The 20,417-nt window shown below is 46.6% G+C and overlaps 1 protein-coding gene across 2 annotated transcripts in view; it reads right to left on the bottom strand.

Moving 5' to 3' along the window:
* The window catches only part of itgb8 (integrin, beta 8), a 200,250-nt gene extending 180,551 nt beyond the window's left edge, over positions 1-19,699 (bottom strand). Inside the window, exons 1-3 of one of the 2 annotated variants that reach the window (XM_085988439.1) lie at positions 19,211-19,699; positions 18,885-18,970; positions 10,014-10,197 (exon numbers count right to left, since the gene is read on the bottom strand). In XM_085988439.1, the coding sequence (XP_085844565.1) occupies positions 10,014-10,197; positions 18,885-18,970; positions 19,211-19,334 (394 nt within the window). In that variant the 5' untranslated portion in view covers positions 19,335-19,699. The remainder of the gene's footprint in view (positions 1-10,013; positions 10,198-18,884; positions 18,971-19,210) is intronic. The other variant, XM_085988441.1, reaches the window with a different exon arrangement.
* Positions 19,700-20,417: the final 718 nt, after the last annotated feature.

The raw sequence follows: 20,417 nt of genomic DNA, 5'->3' as shown, positions 1-20,417 counted from the left end.
TAAATGGGAAATTAGAGAAGCGTGCAATAAGGGCACAGCAGTTATCATGGGTGACTTTAATCTACATATAGATTGGGCTAACCAAATTAGTAACAATACTGTGAAGGAGGAATTCCTGGAGTGTATACGGGATGGTTTCCTGGACCAATATGTCGAGGAACCAACTAGAGATCAGGCCATCTTAGACTGGGTATTATGTAAAGAGAAAGGATTAATTAGCAATCTTGTTGTGCGAGGCCCCTTGGGTCGGAGCAATCATAATATGATAGAATTCTTCATTAAGATGGAGACTGAAATATTTGACTCAGAGACTAGGGGCCTGAATTTAAATAAAGGAGACTTTGATGGTATGAGGTGCGAGTTGGGTAGGATCGATTGGGGAATGTCACTCAAATGGTTGACGGTGGATGGGCAATGGCAAACATTCAAAGATCGCATGGATGAACTACAGAATTTGTTCATCCCAGTTTGGCATAAAAATAAAAAAAAGGTGATTCAACCGTGGCTAACAAAGGAAATTAGGGATAGCATAAGATTCAAGGAGAGGACATATAAATTGGCCAGAAAAAGCAGTAAACCTGAGGATTGGGAGCAGTTTAAGATCCAGCAAAGGAGGACAAAGGGATTAATTAAGAGGGGGAAGATAGAGTATGAGAGGAAGCTTTCAGGAACATAAAAACTGACTGTAAAAGCAATTATAGATATGTGAAGAGAAAAAGATTGGTGAAGTCAAGCGTAGGTCCCTTGCAGTCAGAATCAGGGGAATTTCTAATGGGGAACAAAGAAATGGCAGACCAATTAAATACATACTTGGTTCTGTCTTCACAAAGGAGGACACAAATAACCTCCCAAAGATGTCAGGGAACATAGGGTCTAATGAAAGGGAGGAACTGATAGAAATCAGTATTTGTAGAGAAATGGTGTTAGGGAAATTGATGGGATTGAGGGCCGATAAATCCCCAGGGCCTGATAATCTACATCCTAGTGTACTTAAGGAAGTGGCCCTGGAAATAGTAGATGCATTGCTGGTCATCTTCCAAAATTCTATAGACTCTGGAATAGTACCCATGGATTGGCGGGTAGCTAATGTTACCCCACTGTTCAAAAAGGGTGGTAGAGAGAAAACGGGGAATTACAGACCGGTAAGCCTGATATCGGTAGTGGGGAAAATGCTAGAGTCCATTATAAAGGATGTAATAGCAGAGCACTTGGAAAAAAGTGACAGGATCGGACAAAGTCAGCATGGCTTTACAAAAGGTAAACCGTGCTTGACGAATCTACTGGAATTTTTTGAGGATGTAACTGGTAAAATAGATAAGGGAGAACCAGTGGATGTGGTGTATTTTGATTTTCAAGAGGGTTTCGATTAGGTCCCGCATAAGAGATTGGCGTGCAAAGTTAAAGCACATGAGATTGGGGGTAAGGTACTGTCTTGGAAAGAGAACTGGTTGGCAGACAGGAAGCAAAGAGTTGGAATAAATGGGTCTTTTTCCGAGTGGCAGGTAGTGACTAGTGGGGTACCGCAGGGATCGGTCCTTGGACCCCAGCTATTCACAATATATATTAATGATCTGGACGAGGGAGCTAGATGTAATATCTCCAAGTTTGCAGATGACACAAAGCTGGGTGGGAATGTGTGCTGTGAGGAGGATGCCGAGAAATTCCAGTATGATTTGGACAGGTTGGGTGATTGGGCAGAAGCATGGCAGATGCAATATAACGTGGATAAATGCAAGGTTATCCACTTTGGTGTCAAAAACAGGAAAGCAGATTATTATCTAAAATGGCAATAGATTGGGAGAAGGGGAAGTGCAACGAGACCTGGGCGTCCTTGTGCACCAGTCACTGAAGGTAAGCATGCAGGTGCAGCAAGTGGTTAAGAAGGCAAATGGTATGTTGGCCTTCGTAGCGAGAGGGTTTGAGTACAGGAACAAGGATGTCTTGCTGCAGTTGTACAGGGCCTTGGTGAGGCCACACCTTGAGTATTGTGTGCAGTTTTGGTCGCCTTATCTGAGGAAGGATGTTCTTGCCATGGAAGGAGTGCAGCGAAGATTCACCAGGCTGATACCTGGGATGGCAGGAATGACGTATGAGGAGAGATTGGGTCGATTGGCCTTGTACTCGCTGGAGTTTAGAAGAATGAGAGGGGATCCCATCGAAACTTATAAAATTCTAATGGGACTAGACAGACTAGATGCTAGAAGGATGTTCCCGATGGTCGGGGAGTCCAGAACCAGGGGTCACAGTCTAAGGATAAGGGGTAAGCCATTTAGGACAGAGATGAGGAGGAATTTCATCACTCAGAGAGTGGTGAACCTGTGGAATTCTCTGCCAAAGAAGGCAGTAGAGGCCAATTCATTAAATATATTCAAGAAGGAGTTGGATATATTTCTTAAGGCTAAAGGGATCAAGGGATATGGAGAGAAGGCAGGGACCGGGTACTGATTTTGGATGATCAGCCATGATCTCATTGAATGGCGGAGCAGGCTCGAGGGGCCGAATGGCCTACTCCTGCTCCTATCTTCTATGTTTCTATGTTTAGATGCCCATTTGGTGCCTGAAAACAAGTGCGCCACCATTGAATTTCTTGGCTTGTATTTTTCTAAGCATAACAATTGGCCATTGAAAAATGCTTAGAGAAACTTCAATGAAGCAATGGCACATAGTGTCATGTGTCAGTGCTCCACTTCGGAATTCCTAAAGAAACTATGGAGGCTAAATTGAAACACTCCGAAAATGGGTGCGGGGATCGTGATGTGGGGTTAACCCACGCCCATTGCTTCCGATGCAGGCAGCACTCCAACTTCATGCTGCCTGCTAATTATCATGATTGCAGCGTGCAGCCAGCACTAACCATGCTGTTGAATGGCTGCACGCCTCAGCAGGGTTCCCAAAATTGTGAGAGACTAGCACCACTTAAAGCCAGCCTGCACTACTTAAAGCCAGCCTGCACCTCGTAAAGGGGAGGTGCATTGTGGCTGGAGCAGGTGGTGGAAGTCATTGTGGAACTCATTCTGACGTGGAAAGAGACTGAATAATGGCACAACATGGCAGAGATGGGCTCCAAGATTCTCTGACACTGCACTGGAGGCCTTGGTGGAGAGGAGGAGAGATTGCGCTATTCACAGGAGGCCCACCAAACAAACTCTCGGAAGGCAGTGGGACCAGATAGCTGTGGCGGTCAATGCCAGGAGTCAAGCCCCGAGGGCCTGGATGCAGTTCCGCAAAAAGTTCAATGACCTGACATGAGTGGTCAAGGTAAGTGAATAAACATAAGAACATAAGAAGTAGGAGCAGGAGTAGGCCATACGGCCCCTTGTGCCTGCTCCGCCATTCAATAGGATCATGGCTGATCCGAACCTAGACTCACCTCCGCTTCCCTGCCCGATCCCCGTAACCCCTAATTCCCTTATCAGCTAGGAAGCTGTCTATCTCCGTTTTAAATTTATTTAATGTCGCAGCTTCCACAGATCTCTGAGGTAGCAAATTCCATCGATTTACTACCCTCTGAGTGAAGAAGTTTCTCCTCATCTCAGTTTTGAAAGGGCAGCCCCTTATTCTCAGATTATGCCCCCTAGTTTTAGTCTCACCCATCAGTGGAAACATCCTCCCCGCATCCACCCGATCAAGCCCCCTCACAATCTTATATGTTTTGATAAGATCGCCTCTCATTCTTCTGAATTCCAATGAGTAGAGGCCCAACCTACTCAACCTTTCCTCATAAATCAACCTCCTCATCTCCGGAATCAACCGAGTGAACCTTCTCTGAACTGCCTTGAGAGCAAGTATATCTTTTCTTAAATATAGAAACCAAAACTGTACGCAGTATTCCAGGTGTGGCCTCACCAGTACCCTGTATAACTGAAGCAAGACTTCCCTGCTTTTATACTCCATCCCCCTTGCAATAAAAGCCAAGATTCCATTGGCCTTCCTGATCACCTGCTGTACCTGCATACTAACTTTCTGTGTTTCATGCACCAGGGCCCCCAGATCCCTTTGTACTGTAGCACTTTGCAGTTTCTCTTCAAATGCCATATCCCGCCAACTGCACCACTAGCATCAGCAACTGCTCAATGCACCATACCCCCATCACTCACCTATCAACAATCTCTGTCAATCAGGACTCATAAATGACATTCATAGGTTCACCTCACCCTCACACACTTAGCACTGCTGCATGCCTCATACCCACATCTCACAGCTTGCACAGACTGCCAGCTATTCAACCATGAAAGCCACATCACCCAAACACATTGCACCGCACTCAACTGACGCACCTCTCTCTCTTACAGGACAAGATGGCCCATAACCAGAGGCAACAGAACCTAACCGGCGCGGGACAGGCGTGGTTGCATGTCCTTACCCCCATGGAGGAGGCGATCCTTGCCATCACTGAAGCAGACATTGCTGAGGCCGTGGCCAGCGACGGGGCTGTAACCGTAGAAGATGACGGTATCCTCACACCTAATCCTTCTTCTCACATCCCACTTCCCCTCATCCCACAATCGCGTCTGATTTACAATGCAGATGGTGTAAGCATGCACCTCTTACTTCCCCATCCTCCACCCCCACCCCCCCTCATTATAACCCTACCCTTGTGTCTTTCTCCTTTCAGCTACCCAAGAACAGCAATGTGGCCAGGCAGCGGTGGGAGAGGAAGAAGACAGTGATGAGGAAGAAACACCATCCCTTGATTTCACACTCGCAGCCACCAGCTCAGATACTGACACTGCGTGTAATTTAGAGGACAGCATAGAGGCGGGATCAGTACGTGGTGAGACATCAGGCACAAGTGGCCTACAGTCAAGGCAGGGGGCAAGGGCAGCGCAGGTGTCAGCTTGCCGGAGGTCGCACACGAGTTCTGCTGCAGAGGACTCAGATGAGCACTTCAATGGGCCAGGCAACATAAGAAGGCTGGGTAGGCACAATTAAATGCTTGGTGCATTGGCAGTCCTGCCAGAAAGGCTGCATGCAATGTCAAGGAGCATGGTGGAGTCCGGCACCAACCTGGCATAGGGCTTTGCACAGAGCTTGGAGCCATCCTTTCCAGCATGGAAGTAGTGGCCAACTCCATTAGCACACTTGCAGACCCAACCTTGATGCAGTGTCTGATTCCTGATGTCTCAGCTTCCATTGCAGCACAAGCAGAAGCGTCTGGGTGCTACAATGGAAGGTCAGACTGCTGCCAACCTGGCTGAGGATTCCAGTGTTCAAAGGGGCTTGCAGGGTGTTACTGCAGTCTAACAATCTGTCCTCCAACAGATTACTAGGATTGCTGAGGCGCCGCCCCAGGGGAGTGGCAGTGGCTCCATGGAGCACGAACCTGCTGTCCTCTCTCAGGATGACAGCATTTGTCATCCCACCACTGCCACTCCATCAGCTGCCTTGTTGTTGCCTGACAACCAGCAGCCCAGGCTCCAGCCACCCATCCCAAGGTGGTGCAGTCCGAAGCCGAGCCTTCTAGGCCCAGAGCTGCTCGAGGTCTTCCTCCAAGGGCATCTGAAGTCTCCCCCACCATCAGCCATGCTGCAGCCGCTGGAGGCGCGCTGCATAGGAGCACTAGAACAGGCAAAAGTACACGGAAGACAGGCACTAAGGGAATGCACAAGGGTGATTAGTTGTCGTTTGTATGCAATATGGCATGGTGTAAATTTGGTTTGGAATGTTTGTTGTGGTGATTTTTATTTTTGCATTGTGGCCAAACGGACGCTGTGATGGTCAGTGACAGAGGGAAGGTAAAGTGTGGGACTGCTGGTGAATGGGGAACTGGGGTTGCGTTTACTGGCATCGCAGTTCGATGAGTTGTTCATGGACAGCCTGGCAAGAAAGGGGCTGTCTAGGTTGCCTCCCCCCTTCCTCTCTCTGCTCCTGCTCCTCCTGCTCCTCAGCTGGTCGGCGTATGGCTGGTGGCAAGGGCTGCGCCCTCATGATGGCGAGGTTGTGCAGCACGCAGCAGACCACCACGAATCTTGACACCCACTCTGTTGAGTACTGCAGGGCTCCTCTAGAGCGGTCCAGGAAGCGGAAGTGTTGTTTCAGCACGACAATGGTTGCTCTATGACATTTCGTGTGGCAGCTTAGCTTTCATTGTATGCATGCTGCCCACGTGTGTGTGGGTTGCGCACCGGAATCATGAGCCATGTTGTCAACGGATAGCCCTTGTCACCCAGTAACCACCCTTTGGTTTGCCACGGTGGCTCAAATGCAATGACACAGCGGACTGCCGCAAAATGAAGGCATCATGACTGCTGCTAGGATACCGGGCATTGACCTGCATGATAAGCTGCATATAGTCCCACACCAGCTGGACGTTGAGGGAGTGGAATCCCTTTTGGTTTCGGTACATCTCAGAGTTGACATGCGGTGCCCGTAAAGTGACGTGCGTGCAGTTAATGGCACCCTGCACAATGAGGAAGCCTGTAATCCTCACGAAGCATTTGCTCGCTCGGCCTTCTGCTCTCTGGCAAGAGAGAATGAAATGTAGCCAGCTCTCTTGGAATAGAGAGCCTCAGTGACCTCCCTTATGCAACACTGGACGGTAAATTGCAGGACGTTGCAAATATTTCCAGCTTCAGGCTGGAAGGAGCCTGACGCATAAAAGTTCAGAGCCACCGTCACCTTCACAGCCATTGGCAATGCGATTCTCCTCCTGCTCTGAGGTTGCAGTTGTGCTGCAGCTGGTGGCAGATTTCAGTGTGGATGTTCTTAGCGAAACGCAGACGTCTCACACTGTTCCTCTCTGAGGTTCAGGTAGGAGAATTGCTCTCTCAGCACCCTGGGTGGATATGGCTTCCTGCTGAGAACCCTTCTCCACCTCCTCCACTCCCTCTTCCAGCAGATTGTCCTGCTCTGTGTGGCCCCTGTTCATTCTCCCAGTCATACTGCATTCCAAGTGGAATGCCTACTGGTACACTCATGTCTGGGAGCAAGTGGTTTGTGACGAAGCCTTGAAGTCAGGACAAAGTCTTTCAATACCTGCCACACCACTCCCTGTACACTTTTGAAACAACTATGGAAAGCACCAAATGTGTACAAACATAACCAACAGAAATCAATCAGCAATTAACCTGAAAGTAGTTGATGATCCCTTTAAATAGCGCTGGTCAGGAATCCTTCCTGCTGCTGAACGCATGTTCAGCTGTGTGAGCTTAAGAGGCGGTGTTAGCTGGAGCATTGTGCTCCAAAATGGCAGTGCTGCTGTCAAATCAGTGTTGCATGCTATTTAACATCTTGATCTACCTGCACTGCATACTTCCGGTGGACACTCACTGCACCCGCACTAACGCCCCCATCTATATGGCGTTCAGCGCGACTCGCATCAGAAGTGTGCATGCGCGCCGCAGATGCCATTTTGGACCTGTAAGGGCACTCGTAGCGTCCAAAAAACGGGCGCTACGGATCCTAATTTTGCACGCGATATATTTCCGGCTGGCATGTGACAACAAGCTAAACTTTAATATAGACTACAAGCTTAAAAGCTAAGTTAATAATTCAAATATATATATTGGTGTTTATTTCAGAGAAAGGGAGAACCTCTATTCATTTAACACCTTCAGCTGACACATCTTCAGAACAGCCCAAAGTGCTTCACATGTTGGTTGAGGAAGGAACATTAGTTAGGATTATGAAAGGAATATTTGATTCTGACAACTATAGTCATGTTAAATCATCCAAAATTTCTAGCAACTTTATTACGCAACTCTTCATCACTATGACCAAATTGCCACAAACTACTTATTAACTTGACGAGGCTTAACAATTATCTGAAATGTGCCAGAAATAACAAAGTTTGTCAAATTAAAATTGGCATATTTTTCCAGACTTTTACGTTGATTATGCATTTAAATTTAAAAGATATCTGCAAAAGATAGCATTGGATTGCCTTGTGGAAGATGAATATATGTTTTTCTTTCTGAATTCTGTGCTAAATTTAGCTATCATTTACCACACTCAATTTTCACTACAGCATGTGAAGAAATTCTCCAGTTACCTGGTTCGAATGAAAGCCCTGATTTATTAATGAGTTACTTACAAAAATCATAGATTTCAAACAACAATATAGCTCCTTCAGGTCATCCAAAACTCAAGAATTCTGCACAAACTCACTTGTTTCAATCTGTTATGTATATCTATTTATATATAGTATTGCATCTGCTGTACATCTGACCTACTTTGTCACGTGTCTGACATGCCCCTTGTTGGCTAAAATGTTGTATTTAGAAAAACAGCAACAAACCACAACTGAACCGTCTTTAACAAACATGAAGAAAATAGAAAGCAAATCAGTCATTTCCAGATGGTTTCTTGCAACTTTCAGCAAGGATTAACAAGAGTTGTCTATCTGGAGAAACCTCCCTCCAGAACTTTAGCCTCTAACTGATCTTAAGTTTGCCTATTTAGACCCTTTCCCCCAAAAGGAGTAACTGAACAGGCCAGGTTAGCAACTACAAGTCAAAACCATGCCCCGGATTACAAGAACACAAACTAATGGAGCCATAATATCTACAGCCTCTTAAATAACACCTGTATAAACTCACAAGTTAGCTTATCAAATTTTAGTGTTAGAGATGCAAACCTAAATTTCAGCAGAAGAATAATTTGCACCGTTTCTCCAGGTTTTCTGCCGACCTTCCACTAAAGTTACAGTAGGAGAGCGGAAGAATCCCCACAGAAATTCCAGGCATTTTTTGCTTTTACATGATATAATGTTCCTGTCCTTATAAAATATTCTCTGACGCACACAATTTTTCCTGTTCATTTGTTCAGTCTACGAGGAAGTTCAAATAATTAGTATTAAGTTTTTATTGTATTGCAGTGCCATTTTGATTTTAAAAAATTGAGGGTAACTGAAAAGCGTCAACATTCATGGCCTTCACCCAGTGGGAACAGAGTGGTCGTGAGCTGAAAATGGCAGTGTACCATTTACTGGCCCATCCCCGCCTCCGGTATGGGGTATGGCCAGTGCCATTTTCTTCAGTGCCTTCAGCAGGGTGGCTCAGGTACCTGTTTCAGGCAGGAGCCTATTTGTAATAAGTAAGGGTCCTACAGTGGCTGTCCGGCACCAATACAAGTGTAAGGTTCCAATGGGTGGAGCATGCACCGTGCAGACTCCACCCATTGGTAGCAGCATTTGAGCATTCTAACTAGGGGTGTTTAAGGGGATTACTGTAGGCTGCTCAGATAAAAGGGTAAATTTTGAGTTTTTAAAAAAATTTTGTGGGGCCAGGAGGTGCATTCCACAAAACACTTCTGGCCAGCTGCCAGCCCTCCACCCCTATCTAGGAGAAAATTTATGACTTGGCATCGCGATGGAGCTGCTGGAATTCCCGCTCACCTTGACCAGTGAGCTGCCTAGCAACTACAACAACTTGCATTTATATAGTGCCTTTAACATAGTAAAATGTCCCAAGGCGCTTCACAGGAGTGTAATCAATGTCCAAAGTACACTCGCAGCTTGCTGGGATTACGGAAATGAGGCCCAGACCTCAAAATGGCCGAAGCCACTCGAGAGGGACATTGGGTGGGCAGTGCGAGCTGTGAATTTAACAGGATTATACTCAAAGTATTGTAAAAAAAAAATTTCCTTTGTTTGAAAATTGAATTTTTTTTTGTTTCTTAGTGTTTTACAGTTATTATTTATAGTTGTTGAAACTCCTGCACTGATGAATACCAATAATAAGACAGAACACGAGTGCTTCGGAAAATACAAGCAAACACTGAATGTCAAACTTTGAGTAATAGCAAGAAAATAATCTACTATTTAAAGGGAAATACTGAACTATCCCTTCATTCATAGAACTTGCAAAATATTATTTTGTAACATTAAAAACATGAACTTCTGTTCACATGAACTAGAATTATTCTTAGATATTAAAAACTTTTAGTAGGAACAGCAAAGCTAACAAAACTTAAGACTATTACAAATTATATCAACGACATTAAGCCCAGTGTAAAAACCTGCTCAGACATTTTATAAATATTTTCAACATTATTAGAAAAAAAAAGTACAGTACTTGGATTCAAACCTGATCGCAGTTGTAAAGAGACTTTGCCAGGGGCCAGTTGAGAACTTTGTTGTTCTTCTTCCATTATTTTTTTGACTTCAAGAAATTCAATGAAATCTGAATTGCAGCCTTTTTGAATTAGATTGCTGATCAAGTCACATCTCTTATAATGCAGTGATTCATCTGAAAAATCCTAATGTACAGAATATTTATATATTGTAAATGCAGTACAATTGAAAACCCAAGATGAATTATAACTTACTGTCAAATGCACATAAATGGTCACCTGTCTCTTTTGTTTGTTCATTCACTGATCCAACTTCACTAACTTCAATGGATACTGTCCAAAATGAAGTCAACAACATTTGCATTTATACAGCAAATTTACGTAGTAAAACGTCCCAAGTGCTTTGCAGGAGCAATTATCAAATAAAATTTGATGTTGAGCCACAGAAGCAGATATTAGGAAATGCAACCAAAAGCTTGATCAAAGAGGTAAGCTTAAAAGAGCCTCTTAAAAGGAGGTGGAGAGGTTTAGGGAGGGAATTCCAGAGCTTAGGGCCAAGGCAACTGAAGGCACAGCCACCAATCATGGAGCGAAGAAAATCAGGGATGCACAAGAGGCCAGAATTGGAGGAGCAGAGAGATCTTGGAGGGTTGCAAGGCTGGCAGAGGTTACAGAGATAGGGAGGGGCGAGGCCATAGAGGGATTTGAAACCAAGGATGAGAATTTCAAAATCGAGGCATTGCTGGACTGGGAGCTAATGTAGGCAGCAAGCACAGGGGTGATGGGTGAACATGACTTGGTGCGAGTTAGGATCCAAGCAACAGAGTATTGGATGAGTGGATGTTTACGGAGGATGCAATGTGGGAGGTCAGCCAGGAGTGCATTGGAATAGTCGAGTTTAGAGGTAACAAAGGCATGGATGAGGGCTTCAGCAGCAGATGAGCTGAGGCATGGTCGGGGACAGGCGATGTTACTGAGGTGAAAGTTAGCAACCTTGCTGATGTAGATGATATAGGCTGGGAAGTGCAGCTCAGGGTCAAATAGGACGCAAAGGTTGCAAACAATCTGGTTCTGTCTCAGCCAGTGGCCAGGGAGAAGGATGGAGTTGGTGGCTAGGGAATGGGTTTGTGCTGGGGTCCAAAGACAATGGCCGCAAAATTGGGAGGTTTAGCGCCGGCCGTTAAGTCCGGTTTTGCTGTAAAAAAAAAGGCGGCCGCCTCACTTTGGCGCGGAACGCGGTGGCTGCCATTTTGGGCAGGTTGGCAGCGCTGCCATTGCCTGCGCTCGCTGCCCACATTTAAATGAAGCAGATTGTGACATCAATTAGTGTGCAAAGCCTGAATTGATGCACCATCTGTGATTTTCAACGTCACCACTTTTGATACCGCCCTCTCCAAACCACACACAGAACATGCGTGCAGCAGTACAACAGAGATGCTGCCAGTGCTTCTTAAAGGGACACACACATCTTTCAGGTAAGTTTACATTTTTGCTTTTGGACTTTTTTTTACATTTTATTGGAGTAGTGCCTTGGTGTATTACATTTAAAAAGTTGTTAAAGTATGCAGGGAGTGCTGCTGGAAGTTTACAAGGCTTTGGCTGTTAAAGGAAGGCCTCTGAGAACACCACTTGCTCACAGTCCTGGGGGCTCTAGTTGCAGATCCCTTGGGCTGCAGCATGACATGAAAATGGAGCAGAGGCTGCAAAGGGGACAAGCTGCTCGCAGAGGGAGGAGGAAGAAGCAAAAGAGGGGAAAGCAGAAGAGGAGGAAGCAGAAGGAAGGAGGCAACCCAGACAGCCCTTTTCTGGCTGGGATATCCGAGAGCGAATCATCCGCACTGTGAACGTTTGTCCCACACCTTACCTTCCCTCTGTTACTGACCATCACAGTGTCTTCTTGCCACAATGCTGAAATAAAAGCCACCACAAAGCAAACTTTCCAATTCAACTTTATCCATGTATGCATCCAATATTACATTAAAAAATCAACTAATCACCGTTGTGCATTCCATTAGTGCCTGTCTTGCGTGTGCCTTGGCCTATCCTAGTGATGTCATGCAGTGCTACCCCAGTGACTGCAGCATGGCTGGTGGAAGGCTGCTGACCTTCAGTGGGGAACACTGCAGATGGCCTTGCAGGATGACCTTGAGGAGCTGGTGACTGGGAGTGTGAAATCGAGTGATGGTGTTGCTTCCTCTTCTTCACTCTCCTCTCCTCTTCTTGGTCAACCACTGGCTGGGCAGGCTGTTTTTCTTGGGTGTGTGAAATGAGGAAGTCACAATAGGGTTAAGCTGAAGGGAGGGGGCTAAAGTAAGAGGTGCAAACTTATACCCTGTGCAGCTTGTAAATCAGAAGAGATTGTGGGATGAGGGGGAAGTGGGACATGAGAAGGAGGATAACATATGAGGATATCGGCATCTTGTATTCTTTCAGCCCCTCCACTGGCCAAGGGCTCAGTCATGCCCTTGTGAAGAATGGCCAGCACCATCTCCTCCAAGGGGGTGAGGTGAAGCTAGGAATTTGAGGTATGCCTTGTGTTTGGTAGAGATTGTTGGTAGGTGAGTGATGGGTTGTGGTCGTGTACTGAGCAGTGTGTGAGGCTAGTGATGCAGTTGTAGGAGATGGCTTTTGAAGATGCATTCACTGACCTTGACCACTCATCTGAGGTCATGAGACTTCTTTGGGCACTAGAGCCAGGACCTGGGGCAACACTGCTGACAGTGAACGCCTCGGCGATCTGGTCCCATATCCTTCTTTTGGGAGGGCCTTCCAGTGTTGACCCCCTGCACAAAACTGGAGTGCTACATCTGAGGCCCTGCATGTCCTTTCCCTGCCTGTTGAGCCATTTGTGTTAGTGCTGAAGCATTTTTTGTATTTTTATGTGCTGAAGGCCGTTCAGCTTTAAGAGCTGCAGACTGCCTAATTCTGAAGGATTTTAATTTTTGGAAGGCAGTACAGCTTTAAGAGCTAGAGACTGCCTTGAAAAGGAGGAGGCTAGCTTTAAGTGAAGCCAGCCTCACTCCACCGATGCAAACTTGGGTCGCTGCTGAGTGGACAGCCTGTCAGCAGCACGTTAGTCACTGGACTGTGCACTCCTCTCATGTTAGTTAGCAAGCAGCACCAAATGGGCACGGGCATATCTCACATTGCAGTGCCCGCACCCATTTTCAGGCCTTATCGCATTTCACTCCCAATGACTTTGGTCTTCTGAATATTTAATTGGAGGAAATTTCTGCTCATCCAATACTGGATGTTAGACAAGCAACGTGACAAATCAGAGGCCGTCAAGGGGTCGAGAGAGGTGGTGGTGAGGTGAGCGGGGTATCATCGGTGTACATGTGGAACATGAAGTTTAAGTTAAAATGAAATTGTAGTGTATGTACCTTTAAGGGGAGAACTACTTTTTACAGCTCCTGTATACTGTAGTACCGGCAGTGCCCACACCTGTATATAAACCCTGAGTAGGGATCTGTACGTTTAGTTTTAGAGTAACCCTCATCCAGTAAATACCTGTTGACTGTTCCTGCAGTCTCGTGTCTAGTTATTGAAGGACACACTACATCAAAAATACACAAATCTAACAGTGGCGACGAGGCAGATTCGAACCTACCTGCAACTCTGCATTACCTCCCAGGGATTCGCTCCTGGAGAACAGTGGAAGAAAGTTGAGGCCAGAAGCACGGGCATCGACCACGAGCAACCGCCCAGTCATCCAGCAGAGATTGAGCATCGCAGGGGAGGCTGTTGAGAGCTGGGCTTGGTTCTCCAGTCACGGTGGTCCAGCGAAACGGGCTGGCAACAGGTACGGTGCAGACCCTTCCCGGACAGCGGCGGCTAGAGCCGACCGACGGCACAGAAAAGGCCGAGCAGCATCGACGGGAGAAGAGAGAGGGTAGAGCGCACAGGGCGCAGCCGGTGTTCAGGACCGAGCGGCATCGACGGAAGAGAGAGGGTAGAGCGCACAGGGCGCAGCTGGTGTTCAGGACCGAACGGCGTCGACAGGTGAAGAGAGAGGGTAGAGCGCACAGGGCGCAGCCAGTGTTCAGGACTGAACGGTGTCGACGGGAGAAGAGAGAGAGCCGCGAAAGAAAACGCGCAGAGCGCAGCCGGTGTTCAAGGGACGAGCAGCGTCAGCGGGGAAGAAAGGCAAACGTGCAGGGCGCAGCCGGTGTTCCAGGGCTGAGCAGCCGCAGCAGAGAAGAAGGGAAAGCGTGGGAAACGCCATTTTGAGCCGCAGCGGAGAAGAAGGGAGAGTGCGGGAAGCCGCCATTTTGAGCCGCAGCGGAGAAGAAGGGAGAGCGCGGGAAAACGCCATTTTGAGCCGCAGCGGAGAAGAAGGGAAGCGCGGGAAAACGTCATTTTGAGCCAGTCTAACCACACCCAGGGATGCCGAAGAGTGGCAGTATCACAGCGTTCGACAATGAAGTCGAAGATTGGACGACATATGTCGAACACATAGAAGTGTACTGCAAGGCGAATGAAGTGCCAGATGAGAGGAAAGCACTGGTATTGTTGAATTCCATGGGTGCAAAAACATATGGCTTACTGCGAAACCTAGTAACCCCAGAGAAGCCAGTGGACAAGGATTTTGGAAACATAGTGTCAACCCTACAGAACCACTTAAACCCCACACCACTGCTGATAGCAGAAAGATTTAAGTTTCACAAAAGGAACCAGCATAAAGATGAAAGTAATGCTGAGTATTTAATGGAACTGCGTAAGCTATCGAAACACTGCCAGTTTGGAGCGGGACTGGCAGATACCTTAAGGGACAAGCTTGTGTGTGGGCTTCAAAGTGAAGGAACCCAGAAACGGCTTTTATCTGAAAAGGACCTTACACTGGAAAAGGCTTTCAGCATGGCAGTATCACACGAAGCAGCAGCACGGGGCGCTACAGAGATACAACGGAGACCGCAAGAATATGGCACAAATGAAATGTCATACAGAACAGTGAAGTGTTATCGCTGCAGCAGAACAACACACAACCATAATGATTGCTGGTTTAAGGACAAAGTGTGCAGGCAGTGTAGAAAAGTAGGACACATAGCAAGAGTCTGCAGGTCGGGAAAGAAAACCAGCAGCAAGAAATCTCCACAGGAGAAGTACAAGAAGGTACATAAGGTGACGGAGAGTAGTTCAGACGAACAGAAAAGTGATACAGACTCCGGAAGCAAGGAGCTGGGTTGTCTGAAACTACATAAGGTGATCCAAACGGAGGATCATCAAACTATCTGGGTCACGCTCAAGATAGCTGGAGTCCAAGTGAAAATGGAATTGGACACAGGATCAGCCCTAACAGTCATAAACCGAAGGGACTACAAGCGGCTATTCTCACATATACCCTTGAGAGATACAGAGATTGTCTTGAAGACGTACAAGGAGCAAAAAGTCTACCCCAAAGGAAAAATAAGGGTGAACGTTGTATATAACGGTAAGGAAACACCAAAAATGGACCTATATGTATTGCCAGATGGAGGGCCCCCACTACTAGGACGTGAATGGATCCGGAAGATACAGCTAGATTGGCATTCCATACAAGCACTGACTGTAGATGCCAAAAAGGATGACGACGCCACACCTGGATGACTGTCAAAAATGCTAACTGATGCACAAGAAGTGTTCCAGGAGGGACTTGGAACACTAAAAGGCATAACAGCGATGATCAAAGTAGAGGAAAATGCAAGCCCAAAGTTTTTTAAGCCCAGACCGGTGCCTTATGAGATCCGCCCAGCCGTCGAAGCAGAGCTGGAAGGTTTGGAACGTTCAGGAGTACTGTCCAAAGTGGATTGCAGCGAGTGGGCCACACCCATCATTCCTGTAATGAAGAGGTCGTTGAGTAATACGCCTGGGGAACCAAAGAAAGTTCGCATCTGTGGGGACTTTAAGGTGACAGTGAACCCAGTCCTTCACACGGTACAATATCCACTTCCGCGGATTGAAGATATTTTCGCCTCGCTATCTGGAGGGAAACGCTTCACTAAGATTGATCTGGCCCAGGTGTACCTGCAAATGGAGGTAGAAGAAGCCTCGAAACCTCACGATCAACACTCATAAAGGTCTCTACCAATACAACCGGCTGGTGTTCGGGGTAGCATCAGCTCCGGCTATTTGGCAAAGGGCAATGGATCAAGTCCTGCAAGGGATTCCAGGGACCCAGTGTTGTTTGGACGACATCGTGGTCACGGGCGAAAATGAGAGTGCTCACCTTGCCAACCTGGAGAAGGTGCTCACTAGATTGAAGGAATATGGGTTCCGAGCAAATCGCCACAAATGCGAGTTTTTCCAGAAGCAGATCTTGTATTGTGGCCACGTTATTGATGAGGAGGGGTTACATAAGTCCCCTGAAAAGATTGAGGCAGTAGTCAGGGCTCCAGCACCGGAAAATGTGTCACAACTGAGGTCGTTCCTCGGGCTGGTGAACTACTACCATAAGTTCTTACCAAATTTGTCTACAGTACTACACCCACTGAACACCCTGCTGCAAACGGGGGTACCATGGAAGTGGAATGACGATTGTAAACGAGCTTTCCAGAAGTGCAAAGAATTGATCACATCAAAAGAGGTGTTGGCTCATTTCAACCCAGCACTACCAATTCGGTTGGCGTGTGATGCATCACCCTATGGCATTGGAGTGGTACTGTCGCACAAGTTCCCGGACGGCTCAGAGAGGCCGGTAGCCTTTGCGTCTCGGTCACTAACCTCAGCTGAGCGTAACTACACCCAGATTGACAGGGAGTCCCTCAGCCTCGTGTGGGGAGTGAAAAAGTTCAACCACTATCTGCACGGGCAGAAGTTCATCTTGCTGACAGACCACCAACCACTTGTCTCCATCTTTAATCCAAAGAAGGGCGTGCCAGTGATGACTGCACAACGGCTACAAAGATGGTCACTTTTTATAGGGGTGAACCAATATGAAATCGAGTATAACGGCACGAAACAGCATGGAAATGCTGATGGGCTATCACGCCTGCCACTGCCTACTGCGGAGGAAGCACCAGCAGTGGACCCTGTCGAAATATTTCATTTGAATATAATTGAACGCTTGCCAGTAACTAACGCTGATATAGAGGAGACCCGAAATGACCCGACACTGTCTCGGGTATATGACTTGACGGTGAAGGGATGGCCAACACATGGCGACTCACTGTTGCCAGCATTCTCATCCAGAAGGGAACAGCTGTCAGTATGCCAGGGGACCTTGATGTGTGGATCCCGAGTGGTAATTCCACCCAAGTTAAGGGAGAGAGTGCTCAATGAGCTTCACGAAGGCAATCTGGGAGGGGTGAAAATGAAAAGCCTTGCTAGGGCTTATGTGTGGTGGCCGGGGGTCGATCAGCAAATCGAGGACCTGACAAAGAGCTGCTCAGGATGCCAGAAGGTCCAAAATGCACCACCACATGCCCCTCTACACCCATGGGAGTGGTCCTCATCTCCATGGCAACAGGTGCATATTGATTTTGCTGGTCCATTCATGGACTCAATGTTTCTAATAGCCGTGGATGCACACTCGAAATGGCCTGAGGTGATCAAAATGTCGTCCACCACTACGGAGAAAACTATTGCAGTCCTACGGACCATATTTGCCAGGAACGGCTTGCCAGAGCAGATTTGCTCTGATAACGGACCACAGTTTGTGTCCGAAGAGTTTCGAAGATTCATGAAAAGGAATGGGGTAAGGCATTACACATCCGCCCCGTATCATCCAGCCACAAATGGATTGGCTGAGAGGTTCGTACAAACCTTTAAGAAAGCAGTAAGGGCCATGTGCGATGACGACATTCCACTGCAGCATAAGGTGGACAATTTCCTGTTAGCCTACAGAAATGCGACACATGCAGTCACCAACCAGACCCCGGCCATGATGTTCTTTAACCGAAGGTTGAGGTCTCGTCTGGATTTGCTCAGACCAAATGTACGAAGAGATGTTGAGAATAAGCAATTCCAGCACATCAATGAGAAGCCGACAAGGAGCTTCAATGTAGGGCAACCAGTCTTGGCTCGCGACTACCGAACAGAGAAATGGCAACCAGGAACGATATGCACACGGCAGGGGCCACTAATGTACACAGTGGATGTTGGGGAGAACATTGTGAGACGCCATGTCGACCAGATCCTAGAGTCACAGGAATGAGTCAACCCCATGTCTCACGCACCTGGTGATGAACCCGACATAGAGGTAGCATCTACCCCAGAAACAGTAGCATCGGAAGCTGATGAACCAACTGACGACAGGGGGCCTCCGCACCAAGAACAAGACACTCAGGAAAGGCGCTATCCAGAAAGGATCAGGAAGCCGCCCCAAAGACTGAATTTATAAATGGACTATTTTCAGTTAATGTGCATGTTAAATGTGTTAATTGTTAAATGAATGTTATGGTACTGTCAATCTAAAAGGGGAGGAATTGTAGTGTATGTACCTTTAAGGGGAGAACTACTTTTTACAGCTCCTGTATACTGTAGTACCGGCAGTGACCACACCTGCATATAAACCCGGAGTAGGGATCTGTACATTTAGTTTTAGAGTAACCCTCATCCAGTAAATACCTGTTGATTGTTCCTGCAGTCTCGTGTCTAATTATTGAAGGACACACTACATCAAAAATACACGGATCTAACAGAAATAATACAGAATAACCATTCAATATTGTACAAAACTAATGACTGTTAAAGTATACAGCTTATATAAAATTGAATATTCAATTCCTTCATTTCTTACATCTTCTTCGTGATAAATCTTATTGAACTTGAATCTGTAATTATTTTTATAGTGGGTCATTATTTTTGCATCTTTAATCTAGGTTGATTTTTCTACGGACTAGGAAATGTATTGTAGAAACCTTGCATGAAGAACAATACATCAACAATCAAATCACCTTTTGAAAACACCATCCACATTCAGGACCCAGGAGCAGGCATTCGGTGCAACGGTTCGTTTTTTCAGCAGTGCATTTGTTCCTCACTGCAATGTTAAAAAATGCAAGTCATTAAAATGTTGCATTTCATTCATTTTTGGGTCTCGCAATCAATCACAACTAATTAACCTTAGATGTTTTGATTAACACTGACTGCACAATTTATTATAATGTACATTTCGTTCAATCTGGACACATAGACATACCAGCCCTTAACCACAAATCTTAAAAAAAATAAAAACTGCAACAAATCACATGCACAAACGTTACGTCAGGCGTACACTCACCACCTGTCTTGCTTGCTGCAACTGCGATGGCCAAAATATGAACGACGCTTAGAAATACCTTCGCCGGATAGTGCCTGAGTTTGGGAAGGGAGCCGGTTGCGATGAGAAATGCGCGCTGCTCCATGGCGTTAAGAGGTGCCCGGGCAAAGAGAGCGAGAGGAGCGCCGGGCTGCGGAGAGACGCGCACCGGCCGCAGGATGAAGCATCCCCAGAGCAGCAGGCGCTGACAGCACAAGCTGCACACGGACCGAGCTCTCCTCCTCTCTCTCACTCGCTCTATTGTGCACTAAGCCCTGGAAATCCCTTTCATCACCCACTCATTCACCGAGAAGCCTATCGTAAGTCGAGGGAAGTCTGAAGGAGTACAAACTACTCCCCCAGCAGCCTATACAACACACTCTGTAGTCCCTCCTAGAAGTTTCTCACACGGAGGACAGAGACACAGCGTTTATTTTTTTTCCAAAGACACAGAAGTGAATTAAAATGTAAAGTTGTAACAGCAGACTCAGAGAACGGCCCCCGCAATGTATAACGCCGCAGCGGGCAGAGCGTGCTTCTCTAAACATGTCCACTCAGCTTTTCGGACACTGAAGCCCAATTCATTGTTGCCACAGAAACGCAGAGCAGAGACTTGCTCGACAACAAGGCAGTTTCCTTAAAGGTGCAAAAGACGCTTTCGTTGGGACTGGTTCAAGAAAAAATGCCTTGAAAAATTGGAATAAAAACGTCTTTTCGCCCATCAAGCCCATTTGTTTCACAATCATGGACCTCTTCCCTTATGTCACTGCTCTTTCCCGACCACCATGCAAATCTATTAGTATCTTGATTACAACAACAACAACAACTTGTATTTATATAGCACCTTTAATGTAGTAAAACGTCCCAAGACGCTGCACAGGAGTATTTTAAGACCTCAAACTATTACCCTCAAAGAGGGGGAGGAATTCCTGAAATGTGTTCAAGTAAATGTGCCCCATCCTTCCTTTGACGGTTTATATATGTTTATAGAAGACTTTTATAGGTCCTCTGAGATGTTACCCACAAATCTATTCTCATACACTCTCTTTTCCCTCTTATTCCTTTTTCAGTTCTCCTCTCCTCTAGTGTGTTTCCAGCCTAATGAGGAATGAAGCAGTGCTGGATCTAGTTCTGGGGAACAAAGAGCATTTAGAAAACAGTGATCACAATATCATTAGGTTTAGAGTAA

This window comes from Somniosus microcephalus, chromosome 5 (genome assembly GCF_052327205.1).
Source record: "Somniosus microcephalus isolate GS21.2 chromosome 5, FLI_Smic_1.0, whole genome shotgun sequence".
In the NCBI taxonomy this organism is placed as follows: domain Eukaryota; kingdom Metazoa; phylum Chordata; class Chondrichthyes; order Squaliformes; family Somniosidae; genus Somniosus; species Somniosus microcephalus.
The sequence above is the reverse complement of the archived record's forward strand: the minus strand, read 5'-3'. Positions and strand labels throughout refer to the sequence as shown.